At 45.5% G+C, this 18,125-nt stretch overlaps 3 protein-coding genes across 3 annotated transcripts; 2 read left to right on the top strand and 1 right to left on the bottom strand.

Moving 5' to 3' along the window:
- Positions 1-26: 26 nt before the first annotated feature.
- Positions 27-5,301, top strand: LOC6523800 (exportin-6-A). The gene is made up of 11 exons (XM_039377797.2): positions 27-235; positions 345-868; positions 1,218-1,373; positions 1,468-1,850; positions 1,936-2,132; positions 2,216-2,652; positions 2,717-3,266; positions 3,333-3,502; positions 3,589-3,798; positions 3,863-4,298; positions 4,415-5,301. Exons 1-11 carry the CDS (start codon positions 233-235, stop codon positions 4,490-4,492), a joined length of 3,144 nt encoding a protein of 1,047 aa, XP_039233731.1. The 5' UTR covers positions 27-232; the 3' UTR covers positions 4,493-5,301.
- Positions 5,302-9,140: 3,839 nt separating this feature from the next.
- LOC6523799 (cytochrome P450 4g1) lies at positions 9,141-11,391 on the top strand. Its single transcript, XM_002099638.4, has one exon. It carries the CDS (start codon positions 9,240-9,242, stop codon positions 10,908-10,910), a length of 1,671 nt encoding a protein of 556 aa, XP_002099674.1. The 5' UTR covers positions 9,141-9,239; the 3' UTR covers positions 10,911-11,391.
- Positions 11,392-15,217: 3,826 nt separating this feature from the next.
- On the bottom strand, positions 15,218-17,846 carry LOC6523798 (achaete-scute complex protein T8). Its single transcript, XM_002099637.3, has one exon. It carries the CDS (start codon positions 17,242-17,244, stop codon positions 15,760-15,762), a length of 1,485 nt encoding a protein of 494 aa, XP_002099673.1. The 5' UTR covers positions 17,245-17,846; the 3' UTR covers positions 15,218-15,759.
- Between the last annotated feature and the right edge of the window lie 279 nt (positions 17,847-18,125).

Raw genomic sequence — 18,125 nt, 5'->3', positions numbered from 1 at the left:
GGACTATCGATAGCTATCGACTATCGGCCAGGGTTGCCATGCCGTGTACGATTTGTTCAGTTTCCCGGAGTAGATTTTGGCCACCTTTTGTGTAAAGACACAAAGAAAACCATGCAATTAATGGACGCCGAGTGCTGATGCGATCGGAATTAGAACCGCGAGCAAGCGGAGCTCATAGTGACCCCCACATCCAGATCACAGACACTCGGAAGGACCGCACAGGACACGGAAAATGGTGAGGCGGGGGCTGCGGGCCAAACCCACATCTTTGCTCAGAATGATTCAGCCAACGAGCGATTCCAACTAACCGGGAATTGGTTTTCACCCACCCACTGTCCGTACAGCACGCCGCATCTTTGACGACGGTGGAGGGTCTGCTGCAGGAGTTTTATCAGCCCAGCACCTCCAATGCCCGGAAACGAGAGATCGAGACAAACCTCTTGGCCTTCAAGTCGCAGCCAGAGGCGTGGCAACTTTGCCTCCGTGTGGCCACCGCCTCCGACATCACCGAGAATCAGTTCCTGTGGTTCTTCAGCACCTCGACCCTAGAGCACACAATCACGCGGAGATGGACGCAGCTGACGTCCGCGGACAAGACTTTGCTGAGAGAGACCCTCTGGAACTCGTACGCCCAACTGGGAGCCACTCCGAATGTGGCCAAACGGCACAGGGACACACTGGCCCAGCTGATAGCCCTGCTCGGAAAGCGCGAGTTCCCCGAACAGGACCCCAACTACATGCAGCACTGCATGGAACTGACGAAAACACGGTTTCAGCTCGGCATCAACCTGCTCAAGATCACCTCCGAGGAGGTGGTGAGCAACAGGGGCGACCTGACCACCGAATGGAAGCAGTACTTCTACTCCTGGTGGGTGAACAGCACGAAGAGGCTCAAGTCTCGTGACCCAAACAGGGGTTTTAGTGTCATTGATTTCACCATATTCGAATGCTGTACATGCACTTTTAGTAATATCGGTCATTTCTCGTATCCACCATGTTCGTGCATGGGAGTTTATCTCAAATACTTTGCCACGTCCACTCTATTTATATTGATAATGTTTTTATGAACTGTGGTAACATTTGTTTAAATATAGCCCCTTATGTTATAGTCCATACGATTGCAATAAGTGGTACCTACTGAACTGAAAGTACCAGTCTGTTGCCACCACACTGTTCCTAACCCATTCTGTGTTCCCCTTTGCCGCGTGTTTCTGTAGCATCTCAATGTGTGTGCCCGATGTGCTGGACCTGGTAACCAAGTATCTGCTAATCGCTGTGTGCCACATCAATGGCAAAGACATCCAAACGACCATACCAAACACCCTCATGGACTTTAGTCTAACCTCAGCGCTGCCAAATGACAATCAATTAAGGTGGGTCACCATGGATTGCACGGAAGTTCATGCATGAACATACATTACGCAATTTCGTTTCAATTCTCATCGGTTTTGGCTGTCTGCTCCACAGTTCCTCAATTTTGGACCTGCTAGGATGTGTGCAGCACCTGGTCTCCTGGATACGCACTGAACTGATCTCGGAGTACTTCCTCATGAGCATACTCGACCTCTCCCAGTGGCGACCAGCCCACGAGCCCATCTCCCTGGCGGCCCTCTCTGTGTTGAATGAGCTGCTCTACCTCCAGAAGCCACTGCCCTTCGCAGGACCCTTGATGGGCGGCGTCACCAGCCTCCTGGAGCAGCACAACAACAATCGGCGGCAGAGCGAGATGTACAGCGACAAGTTTCGGGAGCTGCTGCGCCTCTACACCACCAAGTATGCCGGCAAGCTGATGCAGGAGCCGGACCTGCTGGAGACCTTCCTCAATCTGCTCTACAGCTGCACCACCGAATGTGAGTCGCGTGGTAAAAATATTGCCTTTAGTTCAAGTTATTAAATGGTATTTGAATGGTTACTAATCCTTTTGCTATCAAACAGTGCACGGCGCTTTGGACTTCACCGAAAAGCTTGAGATCTGGACACCCATCATCAAGGGCATTGCCCAGCAGCCCGCCAAAATCACGCGTTATAACAATGTGCTCACCCAGCTGGTGGATGAGATCATGCGGCGCACTCAGTTTGAGGCCAACAAGCCCGAGCTAGAAGTGCTGGACAACGAGCTCATGGAGGACGATGTGAGTAGAACAATAGATCTTGCCAATGCAATCTCAATCGTCACCTTGCACAGACACTCATCCAACTGCACTACCGATTTCAGACCTCCGCCACAGAGTGGCAGCAGTTCCTGGACCAATGCTTCGAGTCCCTCGCCCTGCTGGCCAACACCAGAGGTGCACACATCGTGTTTGCACAGGTTTATAACCACTGGTCGCGGCCACAGATGTACTTGCTGTCCTTGGAGCACGCACTGGACCACGGCAGCGCTCGGAGCTACGAGGCGGCACGCAAACTGAAGGGCGCCAATGTGGGCGAGATCTTGCGCGACTTTGCCACCGTCTGCCAGGCGGTGGTGCGCTTGGCCCCCTTGATGGACTCATCGTCAGCTGCACCCGGGATCGCCGACGAGATGGAGTGCCAGCTGCAGATGCTGTCCGACAGCTTGCTGCAGACTCTGCAGCTCCTCGCGAGCAATCGTTTGTACAGCGGCGGCAGCGAAATGGACAAAGCTACGTTCCAGACTGATTTGGACAACCTGTGAGTGGGGCATCCTTTGGCATCCTAAATGATGTACGTAACACTATGCACTCCTGATCTTTAGATACGCTCAAGTTCTACTGGCCATGAGGAGCATCTTTCCACTAACGAAAGCCATGAGCAGCGAGGAGCTGCTGCACCGCCTGTTTGCTATTCTGGGCAGCATTTTTGCTTGCAATGGATCCCTATCGGCTGCCTCCCCCATCGTGCAGCAGGCGGCCAGCGAGCTGCTGCTCTTCATATCGACTGTGATACGGCCCAAGTGCCTGCTGGATATACCACAAATTCAAAGCCTGCTGCAGGCGGGCTCCCGCTTGGGCGCCCAGTTGCCGCGCCAGGTGTGCATCAATGTGCACATCAGTCTGGTCAGCTACATGGTGCTGCCGTGGAAGAGCGTGCCGGAGCAGCAGCAGGAGTATCCGCGGCGTCTCTGGATGCTGCGTGAATATGTCCAGGGGCTGGCACAGAACTTTCTGGATCTGGACTTGGCCCAGGCCAACGAGAGCAAGGTGGCGGCCACCACGCTCAGCTTACTGGGCACCTTCACTGCTCTCATCGAGTATTTCAAGGCTACTGGAGGCAATGCCAAGGATATGCTGGCAAGCACTTTCAAGGTGCCTTATTTCCTGATGCTATTTTGAACCTGCAACCCTATACTATTGACCTGTTCTGTTTTGCAGCCCATTTTGACCAAGGCCCTGATGATTTTCAACAGCTTCGGGCAGAGCAGCATCGCCATGGCCATCACGGTGGCCGAGTTCAGTCTGAGCATGCTCCGAACATTGCCCACCCATTTGGGGGCCCAGTTCATCAAGGAAATGATCACTTTGTTCATAAGTGTCAGCAGCAGGTGAGTCGCCGATCTCCCATCTCTTTCTTTATTGTGTGGTACTTAGACACAATGCTTTTGCTCTCTCTTTCTCTCTCTGTCGCCAGGGAGCAACTGACTCTGAGCCGACTGGCTGTGATGGAGAAAATACTGCAGATGTTCAAGTTGATCGTGGAGCAGCCGGGCAGCGCCTCCTTGGGGCTGCTGCCCTCCATTCTGGACTTCAGCACCCAGCAGATTCTGCCCTTGTTGCAGCAGCAAAATGCGGCAGCCGATAACAGCGAGATCACCAGTCTGTTGTACGCCTTGTTTGATAGGTGAGAGGATACTGAGCAGTAAATCGCACTTGCGTTGTCATGAATTAACGCCCTTTCTTCCTAGTGTGCTCACCTGCAAGTGGCAGTTCTTCTACAAGAATCAGCTCTCCAACGGCCACAGCGGCGGTGGCTCCGGCAACTTCAACTGCAGCGACAACCTGCATCCGGCGCACTTCATGGCCATCCTGAATGCGTATGGACAGATGCTGGTCAGCGGCACCGATCCCAGTAATGTGCGCAGCGTCCTCTTCTCTATGCAAAATGTGAACGAGAGGAGTCGGCTGTATCAGCGCGCTTTGTTCAAGGAGCAACTGCTGGCTTCCTTTCAGGGCGCCTTGCTCAATCTGCTGCTGAGTGGAGAGGGCTCCCTCCACTTCGACATGATTGCCCAGGCCTTGTATGCCATGGGCCAGGTGGACCGACGCCAGTTGCTCGAGAGCTTCGTTCACGCCTCTTTGCCAGTAGCGCAGACGTCGCTGGAGGAGATCTGCCAGACAAATGTGAGTGAAATACTGAAGTGTGAGGGGCACCACACCACTTGCACACCAGTAGCAAGTGCTGGTGCTTCTCCCAAGACTGACTTTGCGCCTAATTGGTACTCCCTTTCCTTGTGCAGGACATTCCAACGTTCACGCAGAAACTCACGCAGCTCATGCAGGACGCCCACTGCGTGCATCTCAATGAGACGGCGTAGGCCTCCCTTCTCCTCCTCCCTCCAGCGAGGGACCTGTACTGCCCCCCATTCTCGATCCGTAGACCACGCCCGCATACGATTAGGTTCTTGCATGTAAATAAGGAAATACTGTATTGTTTTATTTTTGTATCTTTTATATGTAATTTGCTGTCGCGTATTGTATGCCATATGCCATATCCCGATCCCTGTCCGCGTCATCTCTTGAGGTCCTTGTCCCATGTCCCCAAGCTCGAACCCCATGCCACCAGATTGCGTTTGGTTCTTCCTTGTGCGAGGCTGTGTTTCTAACTAGAGAGCTCAGCATTCGTCCCGATTGAAAAAAGACACTAAATGATAAAACTTTAAAACAAGCTTCGTAAATAGGTTAAGTGCATTATTACCGTTAATTTTATGTCTACCGCGTAACATACATACGATTACTCTGCTTTCTGTGCTGTCACTGCAACTCGATAAAAGTCATACTACATATACATACCTACATACATATATCTTAGTAGCCTATACATACACTTATACATATATATCCATAAATTAATTAGCATATCTCAACATGTAAATCAGTTACGTCGTAAGCAAGTATAAAGTACCAAGTAAGAAAATAACTGGAAGGGGACGCAAAACCCGGGCACGAATTCATGTAATTTATTCTGGGAGAAACCAACAACACACACCACACACACCAACACGCAACACACACCAAGTAAATCCGAGGCGTTTTAAGTCCGTTGTAATGATTTGAACTATGTATGTATGTATAATTGCTTAGGTCCTGCAATCAAAAGTCCAATAAAACTATTTTTACCATTTTATTCGCCAGTTGTGTGCAATTCTTGGATTAGCATTATTGAATTAACGTTCGATGAAGTCTTGTTTAAGCAGTTGTAAAACAATGTGTTTATAAATGCAAATATAAATTTTTGCTCTCATCAATAATATAGGCACACAAATGCATATGTATGTATATGCAAGAGATCGGATTATGACAGTTATCACTCCCTTTTGTCTCCTTTCCCTTTCTCCACCATGAACTATCGAGTGTTCGAGCTTTTAAACCCGTTACTTTGTTCTAAAGTTGCCCAAAAATATGACTTTATTCCGGCTGTACTCTTAGATTTCAGTGATTTTCGCGAATTCGGTGAGAGCAGTTCGACGCGGGTCATAGATTCGGTTAAGTAATACTAACTAATAATAAGTTATAAAACGACGAAATTTGTTTCAAATAATTGCTAAAGAAGTTTCCGTAGTGCGTGCTTATTACTTTTTTGTTTTTTTTGTTACGGTTTTTGTGTGTGTGTTCAAAAAATTCTGTTTTATATCCGAAGCATAATTTCGTAGTGTGCAGTTAGCGGTTTTTATTGCATATGTATGCAGTTCGATTCGAATCATAGATTCGGTTAGGCTATTATAATTGATCAAGCGGCGAGATCTGTTTAAAATCATTGCTAAAGAAGTTCCCGTTGTGCGTGATTTTTGTTTTTTTTGTTACGGTTTTTCTTTTTTTGTTAGTGTGTGTTTTATTCTGTTTTATATCTGAAGCATAATTTCAGAGTGTGCAGTTAACCGTTTCTATTTCATATGTATGTATTCATATCTACATGGCGGTAGTGTTAGTGTTTCCTTGCCTAAACGTATTTAATAAAGCAAGTTCGGCGATTTCAGCAGGGTAAGTTATAGTTATGTACATATGTGGGTAACTAATGTATATTAAATTTAAATAGTTTAAGCTGTTGTAAAACAATGTGTTTATAAATGCAAATATATTTTTGATCTCATCAATAATATAGGCACACACATGCATATGTATGTACATGAAAGAGATCGGATTATGACAGTTATCACTCTCTTTTGTCTCCTTTTTCTTTCTCCACCATGATCTATCGAGGGTTCAAGCTTTTAAATCCGTTACTTTGTTCTAAAGTTTCCAAAAAATATGACTTTATTCCGGCTGTACTCTTAGATTTCAGTGATTTCGGCGAGTTCGGTGAGAGCAGTTCGACGCGGGTCATAGATTCGGTTAAGTAATACTAACTAATAATAAGTTATAAAACGACGAAATTTGTTTCAAATAATTGCTAAAGAAGTTTCCGTAGTGCGTGCTTATTACTTTTTTGTTTTTTTTGTTACGGTTTTTGTGTGTGTGTTCAAAAAATTCTGTTTTATATCCGAAGCATAATTTCGTAGTGTGCAGTTAGCGGTTTTTTTGCGTATGTATGCAGTTCGATTCGAATCATAGATTCGGTTAGGCTATTATAATTGATCAAGCGGTGAGATCTGTTTAAAATCATTGCTAAAGAAGTTCCCGTTGTGCGTGATTTTTGTTTTTTTTGTTACGGTTTTTCTTTTTTTGTTAGTGTGTGTTTTATTCTGTTTTATATCTGAAGCATAATTTCAGAGTGTGCAGTTTACCGTTTCTATTTCATATGTATGTATTCATATCTACATGGCGGTAGTGTTAGTGTTTCCTTGCCTAAACGTATTTAATAAAGCAAGTTCGGCGATTTCAGCAGGGTAAGTTATAGTTATGTACATATGTGGGTAACTAATGTATATTACATTTAAATAGTTTAAACAGTTGTAAAACAATGTGTTTATAAATGCAAATATAATTTTTGCTCTCATCAATAATATAGGCACACACATGCATATGTATGCGCATGAAAGAGATCGGATTATGACAGTTATCACACTCTTTTGTCTCCTTTCTCCACCATGAACTATCGAGTGTTCGAGCTTTTAAATCCGTTACTTTGTTCTAAAGTTGCCAAAAAATATGACTTTATTTCGGCTGTACTCTTAGATTTCAGTGATGTCGGCGAAGTCGGTGAGAGCAGTTCGACACGGGTCATAGATTCGGTTAAGTAATACTAACTAATAATAAGTTATAAAACGACGAAATTTGTTTCAAATCATTGCTAAAGAAGTTTTCGTAGTGCGTGTTTATTGCTTTTTTGTTTTCTTTGTTACGGTTTTTGTGTGTGTGTTCAAAAAATTCTGTTTTATATCCGAAGCATAATTTCGTAGTGTGCAGTTAGCGGTTTTTATTGCATATGTATGCAGTTCGATTCGAATCATAGATTCGGTTAGGCTATTATAATTGATCAAGCGGCGAGATCTGTTTAAAATCATTGCTAAAGAAGTTTCCGTAGTGCGTGATTTTTGTTTTTTTTTTGTTACGGTTTTTCTTTTTTTGTTAGTGTGTGTTTTATTCTGTTTTATATCTGAAGCATAATTTCAGAGTGTGCAGTTAACCGTTTCTATTTCATATGTATGTATTCATATGTACATGGCGGTAGTGTTAGTGTTTCCTTGCCTAAACGTATTTAATAAAGCAAGTGCGACGATTTCAGCAGGGTAAGTTATAGTTATGTAAATATGTGGGTAACTAATGTATATTAAATTGCTTGCCGTTTGAACGCCCATAACCTCAATTATTGCAAACTGTTACTGCTGTTATTGTGATGTTAAATTTGAAAAGGGGAGTTGCTATAAACCCAAGCCTATGTGCTACATTATGTTAAATGTTTACATACGCGTGTGTGCATGGCAAAATATATAAGGATCGATCAATGGATATATAGTTATATAGTTACTATGCCACGCGCTCAAATAATTTCACTGCCATCAAAATAAATAGTAATAAGGATCACTTATAAAAACAATCGGACATACATATATGAGGGAGCGGGAGGATGCGGCGGACGACGACCACAAAAGCGACAGCTTCCTCTCCTTTGTCTGTGCTGCGGCTTACATGTTCTGTTGTTTACTCACTCGGTATTTCCTTTTGCATACTTTTGCTCAGGTGTCGTGGACAAAAGCGCCGAATCCAAATTTAATAAAAAGCGAAAGCAAAACAATGGGATAGCATTAAAATGTCAGGAAGCGAGGCCAGAATCACCCACTTCCGCTCGCCAGCAGGTAAATGCCGTGAAACACAGGTAGCCGACCAGCGAACGGCCACTGGCTGGTTTGCATACTCCAGATCCTGGATCCTGAGTCCTGATTCCTGAATCCTGGATCCTGGCATCCTGGATACTTCCGCAGGAAGCAGGGTGGCTTAAAGGGATAGTAGACACATTCACTTTTCATTCAAATGTGTCTGATATTTCGCAAAAAGGGGTATTTTTAAAACTGCGGAAAGTTAAAAGAACATGGAAATAGTATTGAAATGGAAACCACTCGAGTATATGGGGCATTTTGTTTATGATAATTGTAGAAACTAATATAATTGACACAATAGTCCCTCGGTGAAGTAGGGTGTTTCAAGACCTGTAAGAACTCAAATATTTGGGATTATGTGTTTTATTAGTTACTTTAAGGAACGTTTCCCAAGTTCCTAATACTTAGCTTTATATTAATAATACTATATCCAACGTGATATCAAAGATATAGCCACGGACTTCGAAATGCTTGGACGGAAATGGGTGGACGGCTCCACAATGACGCAGTGCAGCCATTGGGTATTGAGTATTGGTTATTGGGTAGCCATTCCAAAGGTACCATCGCAAGCGAGTACGTGACTTTGATTTGCGTTGCTAATTTGTGGGACTGGAAATCGAAGTGGCATATGCTTGACTCCAACCAGTGGCCCCCAGAACTCTTGGAACCATATAAAATGTTGGGTGTGTTCAATGGCGATTCACAGTTGAGCGCTGGCGGCTGATATAGCAACAGTGCCATCTTCAGAAGACCAAAAGGGATTTGCAGCGGAGGACCAGGAACCAGGAGCAAAGAGGCAACAGCAACCATGGCAGTGGAAGTAGTGCAGGAGACGCTGCAACAGGCGGCGGCCAGTTCTTCGACGACGGTCCTAGGATTCAGTCCTATGTTCACCACCCTAGTGGGCACCCTGGTGGCCATGGCACTGTACGAGTATTGGCGCAGGAATAGCCGGGAATACCGCATGGTTGCCAATATACCATCCCCCCCGGAGTTGCCCATTTTGGGACAGGCCCATGTGGCCGCCGGCTTGAGCAATGCCGAGATCCTGGCCGTCGGCTTGGGTTACCTCAACAAGTACGGAGAGACCATGAAGGCCTGGCTGGGCAACGTCCTGCTGGTGTTCCTAACCAATCCCAGTGATATCGAGTTGATCCTGAGCGGGCACCAGCACTTGACCAAGGCGGAGGAGTATCGCTACTTCAAGCCCTGGTTCGGAGATGGTCTGCTGATCAGCAATGGACACCATTGGCGCCATCATCGCAAGATGATTGCCCCCACCTTCCACCAGAGTATCTTGAAGAGCTTCGTGCCCACATTCGTGGATCACTCGAAGGCGGTGGTGGCCAGGATGGGCTTGGAATCGGGAAAATCCTTTGATGTTCATGACTATATGTCCCAGACCACCGTCGACATCCTGTTGTCCACCGCCATGGGTGTGAAGAAGCTCCCGGAGGGCAACAAGAGTTTCGAATACGCTCAAGCCGTCGTCGACATGTGCGATATCATTCATAAGCGACAGGTAAAACTACTTTACCGCCTGGACTCTATCTACAAGTTTACGAAGCTCCGCGAGAAGGGCGATCGCATGATGAACATCATCCTGGGCATGACCAGCAAGGTGGTCAAGGATCGCAAGGAGAACTTCCAGGAGGAGTCGCGCGCGATTGTTGAGGAGATTGCCACACCTGTGGCCAGCACTCCCGCCTCCAAGAAGGAGGGTCTTCGCGATGATCTGGACGATATCGATGAGAATGATGTGGGTGCCAAGAGGCGATTGGCTCTCCTGGATGCCATGGTGGAAATGGCCAAGAACCCCGATATCGAGTGGAACGAGAAGGACATCATGGATGAGGTAAACACAATTATGTTTGAGGGCCACGATACCACCTCGGCGGGATCGAGTTTCGCCCTCTGCATGATGGGCATTCACAAGGACATCCAGGCTAAGGTCTTCGCCGAACAGAAGGCCATCTTCGGGGATAACATGCTGCGGGATTGCACCTTTGCCGACACCATGGAGATGAAATACCTGGAGCGCGTGATTTTGGAGACTTTGAGGTTGTACCCACCAGTACCGCTGATCGCCAGGCGTCTGGACTACGACCTCAAGTTGGCCAGTGGACCGTACACGGTTCCCAAGGGCACCACGGTCATCGTGCTGCAGTACTGCGTGCACAGGCGTCCCGACATCTATCCCAATCCCACCAAATTCGATCCGGACAACTTCCTGCCCGAGAGGATGGCCAACAGGCACTACTACTCCTTCATCCCCTTCAGCGCTGGACCCAGAAGCTGTGTGGGCCGCAAGTACGCCATGCTGAAGCTGAAGGTCCTGCTGTCCACCATCGTGAGGAACTACATTGTCCACTCCACCGATACGGAGGCAGACTTTAAGCTGCAGGCTGACATCATCCTGAAGCTCGAGAATGGATTCAATGTCTCGTTGGAGAAGCGTCAGTATGCCACCGTGGCCTAGGAATCTAGGACTCCCGAATTCCGAATCCAGCCCTGTATATAGATGATGAACACCGATGAAATCCCAACCCGACACCTCGATGACGACTTATGACCTACACCGATGAAGAACGCAACACACAAGCCAGCCAGAGAGTCAATTAAGTTTTCTTTCGTTTTTTATCCTCGTTACTTTTATATTTTATCAATTCCTTTTTGTTTGTTGGTCTTTAGCGAGTGGTGACCCTATATAATGTATACGTATATACTATATATCCTTTTAACCAACTATTCAACGCAACTGTTTGTGCTCTTCACCTTTTTAGTACTCCTACTTCTATCACTATCTATCTATACTTTTTTTTCCTAGCCATGTAGTGTGATTTTTTTTCTCTATTCTAGTATTTATTAAGTCAAATGGTTTAAACGAAACCCAAAAAATATGAAAAATACACGTATGCGAGGCACGTAGCCGATAGAGCTGCAAAACAATTGAAATTGCACATCCTGTGATGTTCTCCTTCTGGGCGGTAGTTTCGGTCGTAGTTTCCTACAAACTTGGCTGCTAACTAGTAAACTACTAATTAGTAAACTAGGACAAATTCGAATGCAGATGGGAAAGACGGACATGACCAAGTCGCCTTGGCTTGTGGCTCTGCGATTTGCCAATCAACAAGTTAATGCGCTAATGCGGGGCAATCGACAGTTTGCAAACTGCTGGCAATGTCAAAATATTGACAAAAAGGCCGCTGTCCTTGGCGAGGTATTTTCTGCTTTACTTTGTTTCGCTCGTATTTTGGGTACCTGCTCGTATTTGTTAGCATTATGCTGATCTTAAGTCGACACCTCATTCGCTGGGCGATTTGTAATGCGATTAATCGGATGCAGATTGCGATGCTGACAAATGCGAATGCTATTGTGTCGGAATCGGTAGCAGTTTATCGCGGGATTCGGGGTCGAAAAGAAGTAGGGGGTGTCTGTGTCTTCGTAAGCCTTCTTTTTTCCTGATTAGCTGAATTCCGCCGTTAGAAGTCGGCTTTCCCTTTTTTGGGCAATCGATTGCAGAATATCAATTTACAAACGGAACGAAACGAAACGGAAATCCTTTCGGTTTCCTCCGCATTTCCGCCTTTCCTGCCTTGCTGCATTCGAATTATGAACCCTTCCCCAGCATCTTCGGCAGACATAAAAAGGAGCATCAAGCAGGTCCCTAAAACCAAAATTCTGTTTGGTCATTGTCCTTTTTGCGCTAGGCAAATAGCGGCACTACCTGGGAGTCTGCAATTCAATCCAATATATTTGGGCATCCGGAAGTTTGTGCACATTTATTCTATTTTTTATGGCGGAATTCCTTAAACACGCCAACTGGATATCAGATTGTGGGCAATGTCCTTCATGCGTGACACTCGAGGATTTACTTTGATGGCTGCCGGCTGGCAACTGCCACGTGTACTTTAAAAATTTTGATACTGTTATCTTTTGATAGTTTATTGGTATGAGTATATATAAGAAGGTTATACAGTCAGTATACAAATTCCATAATGGTAATGGTTAGCCAGTAGAGAGTTAATGGGAAATGTTTGGAACGGAATGTGTGGTCTTATTGTGCTGCTCGAACACTACATTATATATATAATCAAGAAGAAATAGATTAGCCTGAACTACAAAAACATCCTTGTCGACTTTAAGTTGCATACAAAGCCACTTTAGAGAAGAGGAAGCCAAACAAAGAGCTCGGGAAACTATTAAACAGGGAGTTCCGTACCAGGACATCTCAATCAATGCAAAACTGACAAAATAACGCTCCCCGGAGTGAGCGGGAGTAAGAATTGTGTTTGTCATACAATCGAGTCTGGTCTGGCTGGACTCAATACCGATACTGTACTTCGTCCTTGGAATGTTCCCGGTGGCCACCCTGGGTGCGTAAGTCAAAACATGGGAATATACTCGTAGTCACAGGGCGACGGGCTATGAGGCCCACGTGGATTCGGTGACATTAGAAAAATGTCCTGGAAAACATGTGCAACCAGACCTGGGGAGCAGTTTCATTTAATGTTTCTAAAACTGGACGACGAAAGTCACATGTGTTGTGCTCGAGCCTGGCTTGGGGCTCCATTCACGGAAGTTGATGGGGGTTTAAGATTTCCAAATATGTATATGTGTATAGATATACAGATTAGATGGGATGGAATGAATGGAAGTAGCTCAGATCTGTCAGCAGTTCGCAGATCAATGGCTGAAGTGGAAAGCAGGGAAAATGATGGGGAAGGGCTTAGGCGAACCGCAGGAGGTACTTGAAAGTGTTAACCCGCTTTTGGTTTTAACGTTTGTCCAGAGTTATTTTCTTGACCTGGTTCCTTGGCCCGCCTAACCTTTTTGGGCCACGGAGCGCACACTTAAGTGCCTCATTGTGGGCTCAAGTGCGTCCACTTAAGGACATAAAAGAACTGAAAGCCACGGAGTATAAGTATCTGCTTAAGACTAAGTAGCTCGGCTTGGACTGCAGTTAGTTTCGTAAGACACAGTAATAGGAATGTTATTTGGTCCAGTGCTGAGTGAAAGGGAAGGATGAAATCCTTGAATGAAAGTAGAATCTTGACAAATGATTACTGGGGATCAGCGGATCAGGCACTCAACGCCATTATCTGGTCTTTGAGTATATAAGACTGCTAAAGGTAATGAAACAAGTGAGCTTCCTAGAAGAAGTGGTTTTTCAAAAAATCTTAAATACCTCAAGTTCTGACTTAATTTCCTCTGTCGTGTCACCCATCGCAATTTCAATTTCAATTTCCAACCAGCGAACTCGGATTCGGCGGGTCAAAGAGCAGCATCTGGCTGCCTTGATAATTGCCATGCAATGTGCCCAGAAATCGGATAATTAGTGGATCGAACGTGGAGAACGAGGGGAAAATCCAATCAAGTCAGCGCTGTGAGCACACGCTAAAGTGAGCTCAAGAGCAGGCGGTATGGTATCCAAAAGTATTGCTCACAATGCTCAATGGTGACATGTGGGGCGTGGTATATTTCAAATGGCGTAATGAGGGCGCAACTTAAGCCCATGGCGGCACTCAGAGCTATGAAAGCAAATCTCCCGATCGATTCCTTGAATATTCCATCTGTCCCAAGCCTTTAGCATTCATCAAATGCCAGAAATAAACAAAAAACGCACATAACGGCAGTGATTTCCCAGTTCAAACGGTTAAAATGCGAAACTCGACCCACATTCGAAGGTGTACGGTTGAGGGGCGTGTCGCATTACCAATATTTAATAATGATAACGGTGCGTGAAAAGATTTTCACTGCTAACGGTGAACGGTGAATGGTGAACGGTGAACGGCGCACCCACAACAAGGCCAAAAGAAGGATGATAGGAAAACACGTTTGCACCTGGACTGGAAAACTGAAAACTGCTCGAAAAAGGGGGTTGTAGGCGACCTCAGGAGCTCAGGATCGCGCCAACACATACACTCAGCGAAAAAGGAAATCATAATGGGGAACATAAAGTCCCGCATTAAAAGGTCGGCCTCAAAAATGGATCGTGTTGTTGCCTCAGTGTACTACTTAGATTTCTTTGGGTTTCGGGTCCTGCAGATGCGACGATCTTTTGGCACAGGCCATCTATTCTTAATGGCCAAACGATTTCAATTGATTTTCCCTGCAGCATGGCTGTCTTACATAGTTTTGCATCATCCATATCCCTCGGACCGGCCCTTTCTTATTTTTTGTTTTATTGTTTTTTGGATTTTCTTCCGTTTTTCTCCTATTTGGGCAGATGTCCCAAAAGAAAGAGACGGGTAGACAGACGTGAGAACACGTAAGCACAGGACAATGAGGTCCTGGGGACAATTGGCAGGAGAGCATAGCGCCAAGTAAGAGTAAGAGTGAGGGTGGGAAAATATCCTGCAAACTAACAAACGTGCGTCAAGGTTTTGATATTTAAGATACGAAGATTTTATTACCATTCCATTACATTCTTTTTTTGGAAATTATGAAAATTTTATAAGGACAGACAGACTCTACTTTCGATTCGCGGTTTCCTGTCAAGTCCCAAAAATAAGTTCACCCTAAAGCCGTTTACCCTCCATTTCCCGCCCATTTGTTTTGGTGCATTTTTAATTACTTGTGTCATTATGAAGATGAAGCGGGGCATTTTCAGTTCCCAAGTGTAATTGCCGCGTTTCAGGGTTATGCCATCCGAATATTCCCCATAGGACTCTGTCATTTATCAGAAAAGAAACCCTTTTGAATATCGAGGCAGGGAAGTAGAGAGATATGCTCAGAACTCTTTAAAATTTAAGAAATAATTGAGAACAAAACCACAAGAAACGATTCAAGTTTTTAGAAATGTTCATATTTATTTGCATTTATTCAAAAGCATATGTTATCTGCTTGCCATTTTAACGTTCCTACAATTAAATCTACAAAAAAAATATGCTTACACTGATACATTAATTTTTGTAAAATATTAGACACTAGTCTGGCTCAACATTAAGCCGTTTAGCAGGATAACTATTTTGTGTTTGGGTCTTAGAAGGTTATTTCGATTTGGTTTATATCACTAGATGACTTTTAATCTGCTGTGTTCTTAGATTAAACTTCATCCAAAGTGTGTGACCTTTCATATTAAAGACATGGTTTTAACAGCAAAGGTATATAAGCTTCGGCTGGCCGAAGTTATCTTCCTTTCTCGGCTTAAATTGCTATTTACACAATGACTCAGTCACGGCTTGGTTAAAAAAAACTTTTGATAGAATGGCCTGCCACGGAAGTCTGCGAGGACTTCAAATCATTTAAAAATATGCTAAAAAAGTAATTGTTAATTGTTTTTTTTAGAGATTAGAGATGCGTGAGGACAGGACAGGCTATCTAGGCTAAACGGACAGATTGGTGCATGCACCATTAGACTTGGGTGTATGTGCCTCCCACCAGTCAATGGCATCGATCATGCTCTCGTCCGAAAGGCAGCCGACGGTCGTGTTGTTGGGCTGCTCCTGCTGCAAAATGTCGCTGAACTCTTTCTTGAATCCGGGCAGTACTACGTTGTCATAGAAACTCACGGGTTCCTGGTCGTAGAACGCGGGTAAGATAGGCGACGATCCCAGGTTCTGAACTTGAGGCTGCTGCTGCTGCTGCTGTTGCTGTTGCTGCTGCTGCGGGGAAGTCTGTGCGTTGCTGCTGCTGCTAATGTTGGTAGTGCTGGCGTATTCCTGTTTAATTACTTGCTGCTGCAGCGGTGTGGCACACGTCTGTAACAGCAACTCAGTCGAGGCGACAGGTGAAACTGGCGAGGAGCAGGGACTTCTTACCACCTTTTGTGGCACGGGCGATCGCGATAACGGGCCCGAGGCAGCTGTTTCTCCCAGTTTTTGCTCGTGACTCAAATCGCCCAGTAATTCAGCCGTTAGCAGTTGATAGGTGTTGGTCCCCGGTATTCTGATGTATTGCAACCCATTCAAGGTAGTTAAACTAGGCAGGAGATCAGTGGCTTGCGGAGGGATTGGGATTTCCTCGGACAAAGTTTGCTGGACTGGCTGTTGCTCCTCCATTTCGTAGTTGCTCAAGGAGTCGTCGAAATGTTCATCCAGACAATCGAATTCGTCCTTGATAAACATAAAACTATCATCGCCGGATCCAGAACTATTCCCCTGACTGTTGAGGGGTGGAAAATCGAATCCCAGCAGTTTTTCCAAACTTCTTATATACTCCACGGCCATGCGGAGGGTCTCCACCTTGGATAGCTTCTTGCTGGCTCCTCTTCCCGCCCCCTGGGCCTCAAAAGCCTCGGAAACTTCTTCCGGGATCTTCTCGCGCAGTAGAGCAAATCCATTATTAACCTGCTTTACGCGATTCCTTTCCCTGGCGTTTCTACGGGCAACGGCTTGTGGCAAAGGCAAACCCTTTCTTCCAGGTGTTCCGAAACTCTGATCGGCTTGGCTTTTATTTTGATGGCTTATAGCTGCTGCTTTTGGGGGCTTTTCCACCGCCAACTTCTTGTTGGTCTTGCACTTTTTGGCAGGCACTGAAGTTTTAGTGGGCTGTTGATTCTGCAGGTTCTGTTGGTTCTGCTTTTGGGACTCTCCCAGGGGCCTCTTCCGTTGACTGGGTATGGGTGTGGTGTTCGTTGTGCTGGCCACGGCACTTTGTACAGCACCCAGCATGCCAAAGTCCCGGATCTTTCGAATAATGGTATTCTGATTGGCTATATGCTGTTGCAAGGCGTTGGCGCCACTTTCACTCAACACATTGTGAACGGTGATCTTTCCAAAAGGTTTCAGCGTGGTCTTCATTCCTGGATTGGGGTTTTCCTTGGGGTTTTCCTTTGGAGGAGGTGATGGGCTGAAGCTCAAGGCAGCCATGATTTTGTTTTTGAATTCCTGGCTTTATGTGGGTGGGAGAAACACTGGTGGCGATTGCGGGTGTACTTTTAGCACGTTAGTCCTTCTTGAGTGAATGTTAAATGGTGACTGATGTAATATGCTTTTCGTGTCCTTGCATCAGGACAGCTGCTGGCGCTCTGTGTCGCGTGCCCCTAAACTCCGAACTCGAACTAAAACGCAAACCCAACGGAAGTGACTTCGTTGACTGACACACACAACACAGTCACAGAGCACACACACACACGCACACACAAAACAGAAGGCATTTGAGGTCCTGCGTATCCCTTATGTAAAGGGCCTGACTTTTCATCCCCTAGACTGGGTGTCCCTTTCTCGATCGCTCACACACACACCTTTATCACATATTTTATATAGGGTACGGCTTTTGGGAAAACTAACATCTGATCAACTCGAGCCAAAAAGTCCACCTGGTTCAAGGGTGGATTTCGCCACGCTCTCTCTCATTATTTATCGGCAGCAAAAACATCATTCCTATATACCGCCCCTATTAATATATGGACACAATAATAACCATATACCATATATGTATACCATATATAGTAAAAAAGGAGCTTTTGCAGCCCTGGTTTCCAAGGTATTTCCAAGCTACCTAGGAATCTGCCGAGGATCTCAATAGATCACCTAGACCGCCAATATATGCCAATATGTGGCATGTAAAACGCAAATGCATCGGAATTTTTGGCGAGATTTAAATTCCAAGACAGCTCACAGCTAAAACTAAGGACTTGTTTGTTTCTATTTTATTAAAAAGCTGTCTTCTAAAGCTAATAAACAGAAATTAAATACAGAGAGGTATAATTCTGGGCTACAATTTATGTTTGAAATCGACAAGATGCCAG

Source organism: Drosophila yakuba, chromosome X (assembly GCF_016746365.2).
Source record: "Drosophila yakuba strain Tai18E2 chromosome X, Prin_Dyak_Tai18E2_2.1, whole genome shotgun sequence".
NCBI lineage: Eukaryota > Metazoa > Arthropoda > Insecta > Diptera > Drosophilidae > Drosophila > Drosophila yakuba.
The sequence above is the reverse complement of the archived record's forward strand: the minus strand, read 5'-3'. Positions and strand labels throughout refer to the sequence as shown.